At 40.7% G+C, this 12,477-nt stretch overlaps 1 protein-coding gene across 1 annotated transcript; it reads right to left on the bottom strand.

Moving 5' to 3' along the window:
• Positions 1-7,396: 7,396 nt before the first annotated feature.
• On the bottom strand, positions 7,397-10,068 carry abi3b (ABI family, member 3b; the record flags this gene model as incomplete). The annotated part of the gene is made up of 5 exons (XM_083903740.1): positions 7,397-7,871; positions 8,278-8,339; positions 8,420-8,611; positions 8,728-8,895; positions 9,925-10,068. 5 exons carry the CDS (start codon positions 10,066-10,068, stop codon positions 7,397-7,399), a joined length of 1,041 nt encoding a protein of 346 aa, XP_083759866.1.
• Between the last annotated feature and the right edge of the window lie 2,409 nt (positions 10,069-12,477).

Raw genomic sequence — 12,477 nt, forward strand, 5'->3', positions numbered from 1 at the left:
TATCATAAACGTGGAAATAGACTTGGAGTAATGCATATGTTTTTTGTTTTTATTTCATTATTTTATTTTTCCATTGACGGATATTCCAATTTTAGCCTTTTCAAAGTCTTAAACACTCTACGTAGTGTGATGTTTACATTGGATCAGTAGGACAAACGGCTTGAGGAAAGACACCAAATGTCACGTTTTGTGTTGAATCTTCGACAATTTTTACCGTTTGATCGCATCGTGTGTGTGTGTTCGGAAAAAATGTGCGTTATCTCGTGTCTCTGCTCACTCATGATTGAAAACTTAACAGCAATAGATAATTATAATAAACAAAACACATATACGTGCAATACATCTATTTACACACATCTATATATATATATATACATGTAAAACACAAGGAAAACAGTAGAAAAGGACTTCATTGACATAGTTTGTATCCATTCTGCGGATTCATTTTTTGATGTGGGTAACATTTCCTGTTCTATATGTTCGGTGAAGGGTTTAGTTTGATCGGTTGTGTTGGCGTTCTGTTTGTAGCACTGAGAACACTCAAACAATTGTAGAAAAGTTTGACTAAAGGCTAACGCGTTACTTAAAGTGGTGGACATTGTCACAACGTTTGGTTATTTTTGAAGTAGTAAAAAAAAGAAGAAAAAAAAACTTTTGCCTTAAAACGCCAAGGAAACACTATTTTTACATCACCTAATGGATCCACTCCTGTCACTGTACATCTTCCTTCTTAGAAAGTATAATACTGGCGACTTATTTATTTAATATTTATTTTATTTTACCCTAAAACCTGTAAGTACTGTATTGTAATAAAGAATATATAGTATACACATAGAGACATGCTTGGTGCTTTGATGATTTGATGTTCATACAGTGTAATTTCGATTTTGTGTTCATACTGTATATATATATATATATATATATAAAAAAAAATTGAAAGTGTCCAGAAACTCCCGTCGTCGTCTACAGTTAATGTGAATGCGGGGGGGGGGGAGGAAAAAAAAGTATCTGCAGTGACCTTGGGTGCTCAGGTGATCAGGATGGATGTTCTGCAGGTGTCGTCCACTGATACGGTGCCAGAGGCAGCATTATGGGATACATTTCGTACGCGGGCAGCAGGTCCGCTGGACAAGTTGCCGTCAGCTTGGGGTCAAACTGGAAGAAAAGTGAAGGTGAGGGAAATTCACAGTTTTGTACTTGAGAGTCCTATCAGTCTTCTGATTTAAAGCCGTTTGACGATTCTGTCGACAGTTTCACGTCCAGATAGCCGCAAATAAAAATGGATTTATTGGCTGGCGTTCACAGATCTGCCGACCAGTGCAACTCACTTGGAGATGAAAAAGTTTTTTTGGTTCAGACATTATCTACTCAATCAAGGAAGAATCTCTTTTAATTTAACTACTGTCTTCAATTCAGTATAGAAGCAAAAGGATTCCGCTTTGGCCAGTTGGTAGCATGTGGAGTTCCATTTTTTAAGTCTTCCTACTAGCCAAGGTTTTTTAAAGGCGCCATATGTAAGAATGTGGCCAAAAACGGTTACTACATTCAAATTCAAAAATACCGAGGTCTTTTAGGTTTCGTTTTCTGACGTAACTGGCAACCCGTGGTTGCTCGGCAGCTGAGGCTCTACTGACTGCAATGATTGGTAGACGGCGGTAGGTGGCGCCACATGACAAAACATGATTTCAAAACATAAACATGATTTGCAGTCTGCAAAATATTTTTTTTAATTGCAAATATTTTGTCTGTACTGTTGTTGTTGGCGAGTTCAGTTTGTTATATGAACATTATTCCTGAGTCTCTGTGACATATTAGGAGGATTTTATGGCCAGTTGCTTTAGATTTATTACATAATGCACCTTTAATATTCACTTCAGAGCTTCGTCTTTTACTTCTAGGTCAAAGCCTGCCAATCCTACACTCTTAGAAATAAGGGTTCCAAAAGGGTCCTTCTACAAGGGCTGAGGTTCTACCTGGAACCATTTGCTTCTGAAAAACCCTTTCCCGAAGATAGGGTTTTTCAAGGGTTCTTGGTAACACTAAAGGTTCCAGTAAGATCCATTTTGATCCAGAAAATCCTTTAAAACCAATTTCCCTGAATAAAGGGTTTGAAAGGGGTTCTTGGTGGAACCTTCCAAACATTTATAAAAAGGTTCTACCTGGAGCCATAAAGGGCCAAAGAACCTTATATGGTTCTACTGAACACTTTTAATTCTAAGAGTGTATTAATCCAACTTTGAGAAATGGGAGAAAATTTCAGTCTATTTCATTCAGACTGTTGTCAGAATGTTGACATGTATCTTCAGTAGTTCAGTTTGTATTGGACTAACATACTAATTGTCTTTCTAACCCTCTTTTCTCCAAAGTGCGTCTAAGCTTTTGTGTGTTTCGAGGGTGAACTTCCTGACGAAAGAGCACTCAGATATCATCTCCAGACTCCTACTACTGCTACAGATTTATCGGTATCCAGCCGTAAAAGCGGATCGTCCCCAATATCCAGACTCTTTCCTAACAACCGTGAGTAACTCACCAGTGAGTACGGAGGTGGCTGATCCACGGTGCTGTACCGAGGAGGCGACCTGTCGTAACGCCTGTTCCCTTCTGCGTCGTCGTCGTCTTCTCCCGGCGTGGCGGCGTCGACGTCCGCTGCCGCCGCCGCCGCCGCCGTCGTCGTCGGCCTGGAGACGTCGTACGTGGCTCTTTTGGTTTTGGCGTGCATGTAGAAGCAGAGGAGCACCACGGCGATGGACACCACCACGGCTGGGAATCTGCGGACGGTCACCGCAAGTCGGTAAATACATGTGCTGGGTCACAGACCACATTCAAGGCGATCGTTCTTTATTGACTTACATGTATTGAAACTTATTCAGCACCCCGCCCATGACTGAAAAGAACAAAAGGTCAACTTACACGATATCAACAAAATGTGGGACATATGGACTTAAATTCAATCTCATATATTATTATTATTATTATTATTGTGTTGTCTGTTCAGTTTGAATACCAAACCATACCAATGGACAATGTGAACTTTGGTGACTGAACTTCAACCGTCATTGGACCTTCATCCTATAAATCTGCTCATGACCGCTTACATTATAAACCTGTGAAGTTACTTTGCTTAAAAAACAAATCAAGCCAATGAAATAGAGTTGTATGCTTACTGGATTCCTGTATATAACCCTAACCCTAACCCTAACCCAAGTGTGTTAAGTCCTTACCTGAGTAAAGGATCCAAAACAAACCTGAACAACTGAGCCCGTGAGTCGCTTTGAAAGAATAATGTGTCACTTAGGGAAGTACACATCGTGAAATGCTTTTACAACATTATTGTCCTTTTTAAAGACACAGGACCTACTGTTTACCCGCGCAGGTGCGCTCGCTCGCTCTGCCTCTGAATGAAATAGTTAGCTTGGGCCTCAACACGCAAGTGGATCAAGACTCAGAGGTTATCACAGAGTCATGAAAAAACGGTCACTGGAACATGTCTAACAGACAGAAAATAACCCAGATAGATACCGGCGGTGGCTTTTACTCCCTCTGATACGAGCGAGGCTAGCGAGCGGTCGTACGTTAAGATAACAAGTGCACTTCAGCTCAGACGCCCTTACTGATTTAACGCTCCTAATAGCTCTTCTAATGTCTCCTCCCCTATAATTATTCATTACTTGATACCATTAGAATATCGGCGTACAATAATTGTTAATTACTTGATACCATGAGAATGTAAGCGTACAATCGTATTACTATGAAATCACACATTAAAAATTTTTTTTTCTCAATTATTACACACCAATCCATGGTTTTATTGTGATTTTTTAAGTGGCTAAGGCTAAGATAAGAAACACAATCTCCTTTATTTCCACCATAGTCGGCGAATAAATGCAACCACCACTGCTCTGTTTCTTTCTTCTTTTTCTTTTATTCCACACAGCAGAATTCACAACTGTGTAAATTACACACTATGAGTCGGCACATTAATATTATAGCATTATCTTTATATAATAAATACAGAACGGTACATGTGTTAAATTAAATAGACACAAACAAAAACACAGATGGACATAATGATGTCCCCACATAAAACATTTTGTACTCTATATTCCATACGTTTACCCTTTAAGTTACTGTGACTCATACATGGGTTCAAATAGAGATAAAAAAAAAAAAAGACAGCTAGAGATATCAGTAATGACATTCAAAGTCTGGCCGCATATCAGCGCAAGATAGTGAGCAGGGAACATAAATATTAGTTAATAAAAAAAAAGTTAATATTTGCTGTGAATAGACGTTTATGTAACCACGAGGAGCACAGGAGTCGTATATCGCTGCTATTTCAAGGCATCAAATACACGTCCGTTAGTGTATGATCACATGGAAATGAATGTCCCAGTGCGGACGAATGCAACAACTTTGTAGAAAAGGTGCTTTTTTTTGGTTATAGTAGGTTAAAGAGCATTCAGTTTGTCGCAGTCTGAAACTTGGCCACCAGATGTCTCCAAATCCCACACGTTGAACCCCGTAATTGAAGTGGACTTGGAAAATCGAGACCACAAATGTGTAGGGGTTAGGGTAAGTGTTTCCCTTTGTCTGTCTTCGTGTGTCTTGAATTTCTCACACGCGCTCAGACTTCGATTGGTCGCGCCTGAATTTCATAAACCTTTGCTGTAACAAAAAGTGCAACAAATAACCCCCCCGGAGTTCATTTATCATATATCTGTGCTATATGGTGTTTGAAGTGCAGGAGGAGAAAGGTCAGGAGGTGCAGCACTGCACGGAGAAAGGCGGAGGATCCGAGTACGGCGGCGGCGATTCTGAGTAAGAAGGTGGTTCCAGCTGGAAAAGACCAGAGCAGAGGACAGTGTCCGTGGAGGGTCAGTTGCAGCTAATCAATTTGAAAAAAAAATGCATTTTGATTGATATTAAAAACGACAGGAAGAAAACGGCGCCGTACCGTGTACGGAGGCGGACTGTCGGTTCTCGAGCTGTAAAGCGGAGGCTCGGGTTGAGAGTACGGTTCGCACGTGTCCCCGTCGCCCTCGCTCCTCGGCATGGGGATGACGTATATGGAAGCGGAGTTGCTGCCGCTCGGGGGCCAGCTCTCTGTCTCCCTGTTTCTCCTTGTAAAATGGCACAAAATGAGCCACAGCGCCACAACAAGACCCAACAAGGGAATCCTGTAAAAAGAGAGGAGAGCGTTAATGCACAGCACTCAATCAGAGATGTGTACAGTTAGTTATTATTATTATAATAATAAGAGTTATACTTACGTCACCATGGGATAATAAACAACCATAACTGTTTCTGGATAAAAAAAAAAAGGGAGAACATTCTTGTCATTGAAAAGCACAACATTTGTCAGCAGAGTGATATATTTGTTTGCACCATTACATCGCGTCATACACGGTTTCTTCACGATTCACATAATTACTGTTTGCGCGACGGCTGCACAATACTATAATTTTCCGTTTGCCTTAACACAAAAAGACAGCATTTGTCTGCACAACACTGCCGCTCAAATACAAAACTGTTGCTACATATACGAGATTATAGGATCAGTCGTGAGCAGTGGACTCATATTTTCTTTACATTTTTTAAAGATAATAGACCTTATTTCAGGCTTCAGTGAGCAGGATTTAGAGCAAGTAGAGTAAAAATGAAAACGCGTTTGAATTGTTCCTTAATGCTGTTAAAAGGGAAAACTTACCCGTGTAGTATCAGCCATGCAGTGCTGGTTCAGGCAAGTGCAACATACATTTTATAGCCCCTACTGACCTGTTTAAAGTGACGGGGACTGCCCCTTACAACCAGTGACGTAAGGAACTTATCACCATTGACACCTTTCTGCCACAGCGTAGACCTGACCATGTCTGAGGCTAAAGGCCGCAACTGGCTTTTGAGCTGTTCGCTTTAAGTAAGATACACTAGGGGTGAAAAGGACATTATAGAAAGAAAAAAAAATGGGGGATCACGCAAGACTCTGTGTTTGAGCTTGTTTCTCAGGAATGCGGCGAAGGGGGCTGTTGGAACACGCTCAGCCGAGCGGCATTCACCGCCGCAGAATGTCGAGCTGTGAGGGAGGATTTTTTTACTGTCCCAGCAAAGATATGGTTTGAGGCTCACGCTGTGAACATTTGACACAGATGAAGCACCGTGACGATGAAACCACCAGGCGGACTTTGTCAGGCTTTTATTCAAACATAAAGTTGATCCCAAAATATGTCTTTGCAAAAAACATCTAACAAATAATGAACCAATGTTAAGAGCAAGAAAAGCTAAAAAACATCTGAGAAGATAAACTTTTAAAAATGTTTTTCTAATGTAGGTGAGGGCGAGGTGGTGGAGGCGCTGGTACAATATCTGACATGCCAGTATAAATGGGTGGAGGAGGAGGACGAGGATGAGGGGACACAGCTCTTCGAGGTGGAAGAGGACCAGCCCTGGCACTGGTGGAGATATAGAAGGAAGAGGACCAGCTCCTCATACTGGAAGCTGGAGGTGGAAGAGGAAGAAGAGGACCAGTTCCTGACACAGGTGGAGATGGCGGAGGAGATGAAAGAGGAACCCTCTTCTTACAGTGGTGAAGGTGGAGTAGGAAGAGGACCTCAAAGTAGAGGAGGTGGAAGAGGACCAGTTCCTGACACTGGTGGAGGTGAAAGAGGACATTGTGGTGGAGGTGGTGGAGGAGGACTGGTTCCTGACACTGGTGGAGGTGGAAGAGGACCCGCTTCTTACAGTGGTGAAGGTGGAGTAGGAAGAGGACTAGTGTCAGGAGGTTGAAGAGGACCTCTTAGTAGAGGAGGTGGAAGATGACCTCATAGTAGAGGAGGAGGAGGTGGAAGAGGACCAGTGTCAGGAGGTTGAAGAGGACCTCATAGTAGAGGAGGTGGAAGAGGCCTCATACTGGAGGAGGAGGAGGTGGAAGAGGACCAGTTCCTGACACTGGTGGAGGTGAAAGAGGACCTCATAGTAGAGCTGGTGGAGGTGGAGGAGGACTGGTTCCTGACACTGGTGGAGGTGAAAGAGGACCTCATAGTAGAGCTGGTGGAGGTGGAGGAGGACTGGTTCCTGACACTGGTGGAGGTGAAAGAGGACCTCATACTGGAGGAGGAGGAAGTGGAAGAGGACCAGTTCCTGACACTTGTGGAGGTGAAAGAGGACCTCATATTAGAGGTGGTGGAGGTGGAAGAGGACTGGTTCATGACACTGGTGGAGGTGGAAGAGGAGGTGAAAGAGGACCCGCTTCTTACAGTGGTGAACGTGGAGTAGGAAGAGGACCAGTGTCAGAAGGTGGAAGAGGACCTCATAGTAGAGAAGGTGGAGGTGGAAGAGGATCTCATACTGGAGGAGGTGGAAGAGGACCAGTTCCTGAAGCTGGTGGAAGTGGAAGAGGACCTCATAGTGGTGGAGGTGGTGGAGGTGGAGGTGGAGGTGGAGGTGGAAGAGGACTGGTTCCTGACACTGGTGGAGGTGGAGGAGGAGGTGGAAGAGGACCACCTACTGACACCGGTGGGGGCGGAGGAGGAGGAGGTGAAAAAAGGCCGGTTCCCGACACTGGCGGAGGCGGAGGAGGAGGAGGAAGAGGACCACCTCCTGATAAAGGTGGAGGTGGTGGAGGCAGGTAGGCACCACTTGACAGACTGGACGATGTCGGTGGAGGGGGAGGTGAGGGGAAGGACGAGGGTGAGGTCATGGAGGGTGGAGGTGGGAGGCCGACGTCCATGGAGGGTGGAGGCGGTGGAGGAGCAGGCACAGTGGGGTCCAGGCCAGCGGCGGAGGCAGGAGGAGGAGGAGGAGGAGGCAGGCTGTCGTTGTAGACGGGTGACAAGGTGGGCACTGACGGTGGAGGAACAGCGATACCTAAACTGGTTCTTCACACAAGACAAAAAGAAAACAGACGTTCAGGCTACGAGATACGAGGAAGGATGTCATTTTTCTCCATTTGTGTTTCATTTCATCAGAAGTCCTTGTTTGCTGATGTAGAATGACACAAGATGGCCGCCTTTGTAAACCAAGGCCTTTACCTAGAGCTGGGTTTCTTATTCATCCAATAAGCCGTCCTAAATGCATTAGACCATGTTTTAGCGAAGTTATTTTAATGGGGTTAGATGTTTTGATCATTTAACTGTTAAGGTAAGGGTTCCTAAGGATAAAACTTCTCCTGAAGGTTCATTTTAAAAAAACTATACATATCAGTGTCTGTTGTCTGTAGTCGTTAGTTTCATTATGAACATTTTGTTGCTATAAAAGGGCAAAAGAAGAACTGTGTCCACATACACGGAGACGTCTGCGACGCTGTGTATGCTGTCTGCTCTCTTTATGGGCTGCTCCTCGGTGACCTGAGGGACAAAAAAAAAAAAGAGGTGAACTTCATATCACCGCTGTTATACCACACGGTGGAACAGAAAGCACAACTCACCGGATGTTTCACATGAAAACAGAGTCCCATGGAGTCGAGGCCGGAGTACGATATCGGCACCCTGGCGTAGCTTCTCTCCGGCTCCTTGCCCGAAGGCGGCGCGATCAAGCGCCGGGAGCGAATCTTCTCTTTGGTCGTCGCGAAAACACCGATCTCTCGTCTCGCTACCTTCTCAAAGTGGATCTCGACACCCTGGAGCGGAGCAGAGTACATCGTTGGTGCAATCTGGTAGAACAAGTACATGCAGTATATGGAGTAGACACATCTGTAGCTGTAGTTGTGTGTTGGAGGTGACAGCATTTCCTCACCAGTGACAGCAGGTTGACCGAGGACTCCATAGCTTTAATCTGCGTGACCTGAGAGTCCAGCAGTCTGAGCACGGTGCTGGCCAGACTGTTGATCTGGTACGTCACACTGGCCAGAGCCTGGACGGCCAAAGCCTTGGCCTCTTCCACAGCCTTCCCTGAATCCTCCATCTACACAACAAGTTATTATTGTTGATAACAGTAATAGGACAGGTTTGTACAGGTCAGACGTCTCAAACTAATCCTGATGCTAAAGATAATGTGGTGACTTTATTCTCAAAAGATCACAACTTTATTCTCATAATATTATGACTTTACACTTGAAAGATTATGACTTAATTCTCATAATGTTACAACTTTTTTCTGGTAATATTGTGACTTTATTCCCAAAAGATTATGAGTATTCTCATAATATTACAACTTTATTCTCGAAAGATTATGACTTTATTCTCCTAATATTACAACTTTATTCTCCTAATATGATGACTTTATTCTCGAAAGATTATAACTTTATTCTAATAATATTATGACTTTATTCTCATAATATGATGACTTTATTGTTGAAAGATTACGGCTTTATTCTCATAATATTACAACTTATTTTTTCTCAAAAGAATACGAATTTATTCTCAAAGGATTAGGACTTTATTCTCATAATATTACAACTTTATTCTCATAATATTCCAACTTTATTCTCATAATATTACAACTTTATTCTCATAATATTCCAACATTATTCTCATAATATAATGACTTTATTCTGGAAAGATTATAACTTTATTCTCATAATATTACAACTTTATTCTCGAAAGATTATAACTTTATTCTCATAATATTACAACATTATTCTCATAATATTCCAACTTTATTCTCATAATATTCCAACTTTATTCTCATAATATTACGACTTCATTCTTGAAATATTAAAAAAAATCTTAAATTTGCCCCTCATACTCCATCGTATTGTTCAATTTCAAAATTAACACTTTTATTTAGATATTCCCCGAAATAATATCATAATTGTAAATATCACGATGGAATATCGCGATATCATTTTACCCGTTTTTCTCGCACCCCGACTGCAAATGTACCCCCCCCCCCCCAAAAAAAGTAGTACTTCCTCTCCACTCCCTCCAGACTCATTATGAAAAGCGGGGTTGATTTGCTGTTATTTTTCAGCTGTGATGTTTTTTTACTCACCTTGACGTAATTGTTTTCGCAATAATCCGCCACGTTGTAGAGGTTGCTGTGGTTGTCGAGCAGCTGTTTTCTGGCATCTGGCGCCTCTTGTAGAATCTGAGTGATAAGTTGAGAGAAGTTCTTCTGCTCGCTCATTTCTCCCATGGTCACAAAACCTCCGACGCGGAGACGATTCGCGCTGCCTTCAGGTGAGGCTGTTGACAGGAGTCGTTTACAGACGGGGAGGTTGTCGTCGGTGAAGTTTGTTTGAGGTTGGATAGACGTCGTTTGCGCCGTCGCAGGTATTTCATTTAGGGACCGTCAACAAATTACCGTTAAAAAGATCTGATTTAAAAATCATTTTTGTTCTTCTTTTATATTATATCAACATAATCAAAATATTGTATCAAGACATACAGCGCTTAACAATGTTATTAGCCCACCACCCAATGTATGTTTGTGTTTCTACAGATACCCTAAATTAGCAGCATTGGTAATTGGTTTATACACCTGTACGTAGAATTTCGTTAACCAAAATTATGTTTTAAATGCTAAAATAATTTATTCCCAAAAGATTACAATTTTTTTCTCATAATATGATGACTTTATTCTCATAATATTACAACTTTTTTCTCATAATATGATGACTTTATTCTCATAATATTACAGCTTTTTTCTCATAACATGACTTTATTCTTGAAAAATTACGACTTTATTCTCATATAATAATAAAATAATAATGATTGTTATCCATGAATTTAAAAAAAGAGAAAAAAAAATGCTTTACAAAAAAAACAACATTGTAATGTTATTACAGTGACAATAACATTTTAATTTTAAACACATTGTTTTTTTTAATTTTCTAAAATTTCCTCGCTTTTATGACAGGTGGTGAGTAGTAGTTTGTATGTGCCGGAAATGGAAAACAGTTATTTTGTCATTATTCTCCGTAGAAACACACCATATGTGACACAAGTTAAACATATTTTCAATATATGGCAAATATAAGCAACCGTATGTTTTTAGGTTATTCTTTTGTTATGTGGTTAAACTATGTTTTTTTTTTAAATTTATTTCTTAGTGCAATACAGTGGTAATACAGTGATGGTCCCTAAAGAGAAATGTCTGAGATTCACAGTGAAGAGTTGTCGACTATTATCCAACCTGAACGTAACTTCACCGCGTCGATGCTCACTTAGTGGAGAACGCGGAATTCCCGCAGGCTACAGATTTTCCCTGAGCAGCAGAAACAGCATTTTTCAGCAATCGGTATTTTGTATTCAAAAAGACGTCATTCTGCTGTATTAATATTGTGATATGCTTCATTATTATTATTATTATTATTATTTATTTTATTTTTTTTGTTTAGTCAAACAAATTAATTACTGCCACGAGTTTATAAACGTATTATAAAGGAGCGTTGTATCATGGGATAACAGGAGAGTGATGGGCAATTTTAAATAAATCCACTAGAGGTCAGTGCAGTATATATAAAAAAAGTGACTATCTCACAGCAGGGCATCCTGGGTTGTAGTAATTTATTGTTTATGATGATAATGATGCACTTATTGGTGGAAACGTGTGGAACAATATTGGCACAGTCAATGCTTCCGGATATAAAAAATAAACAATAAATAAGTTTGTTTACTTGTTTATAAGGTTTCGTTGTGATTCCAGCGTTGAATACAGATGTTCATGGCGGTCAAAGGTCATGTCGTGATTTTTTTCTCTGCTGCTTTGGATGGATTTAAACATTGTAAACTGCAATGTAAACTGTATATTGGTTGAATATTGCTTTTGTGTGTGTAACTCAAATATGATAAAAGTAAGGAACAATATAATGTAGATTAGTGCTTTTTCCAAACAACATACAATTGGCTTTATAAGAAAATGGTGGTAAATTGCAACAGCAGCAGCAGCAGAAGATGATGACTGGGATAACAGTGAATGGGGACTGTGTTTCATGTTAGTGACTTTAGTGATTGTTTGTGTGTGTTTTTTGCCACAAGGGGGAGACTGCGTATTTCCAGTCGCTTCAAGCCTTCATCATTTAAGTGTTTTAATGTAAAATCTTTCACAATCATGTATTTATGAATGACGATTTATGACCAAATACATAAAATACAATTAGCATTATCATCGGCCCATCACAAGCTGGTGAACATTGTCAGGTGATTTTTTTTCACATTGTTGTTTCACACTGTAAGATTTTATGATGGTAAAATGGTCAAATTTGGTCAAATTTTGAACGACATCCTATACTATGACGTTTTAGACCATTTTTGGACGACAAACTATAGTGTGATGTTTTTGACCAATTTTGACAATTTTTGGACAACATCCTATACTATGACGTTTTTGACCAATTTTGACCATGTTTGGACGAAATTTGACTATAACGTAGTACTATGCTATATCATCCAAATGTGGCAGCTTTTGAGAGAAAAAAAATTTGGTCCAAAATTTGAAAAACATCATACTATACTATGTCGTCCAAAATTTGACATTTTTTTTCAAAATCATTTTTTTGGTCTAAAAAGTGTCATATGTCGTCCGAAATTTGACTATAACGTA

This window comes from Microchirus variegatus, assembly GCF_963457635.1.
Source record: "Microchirus variegatus genome assembly, chromosome: 17".
Classification (NCBI taxonomy): domain Eukaryota; kingdom Metazoa; phylum Chordata; class Actinopteri; order Pleuronectiformes; family Soleidae; genus Microchirus; species Microchirus variegatus.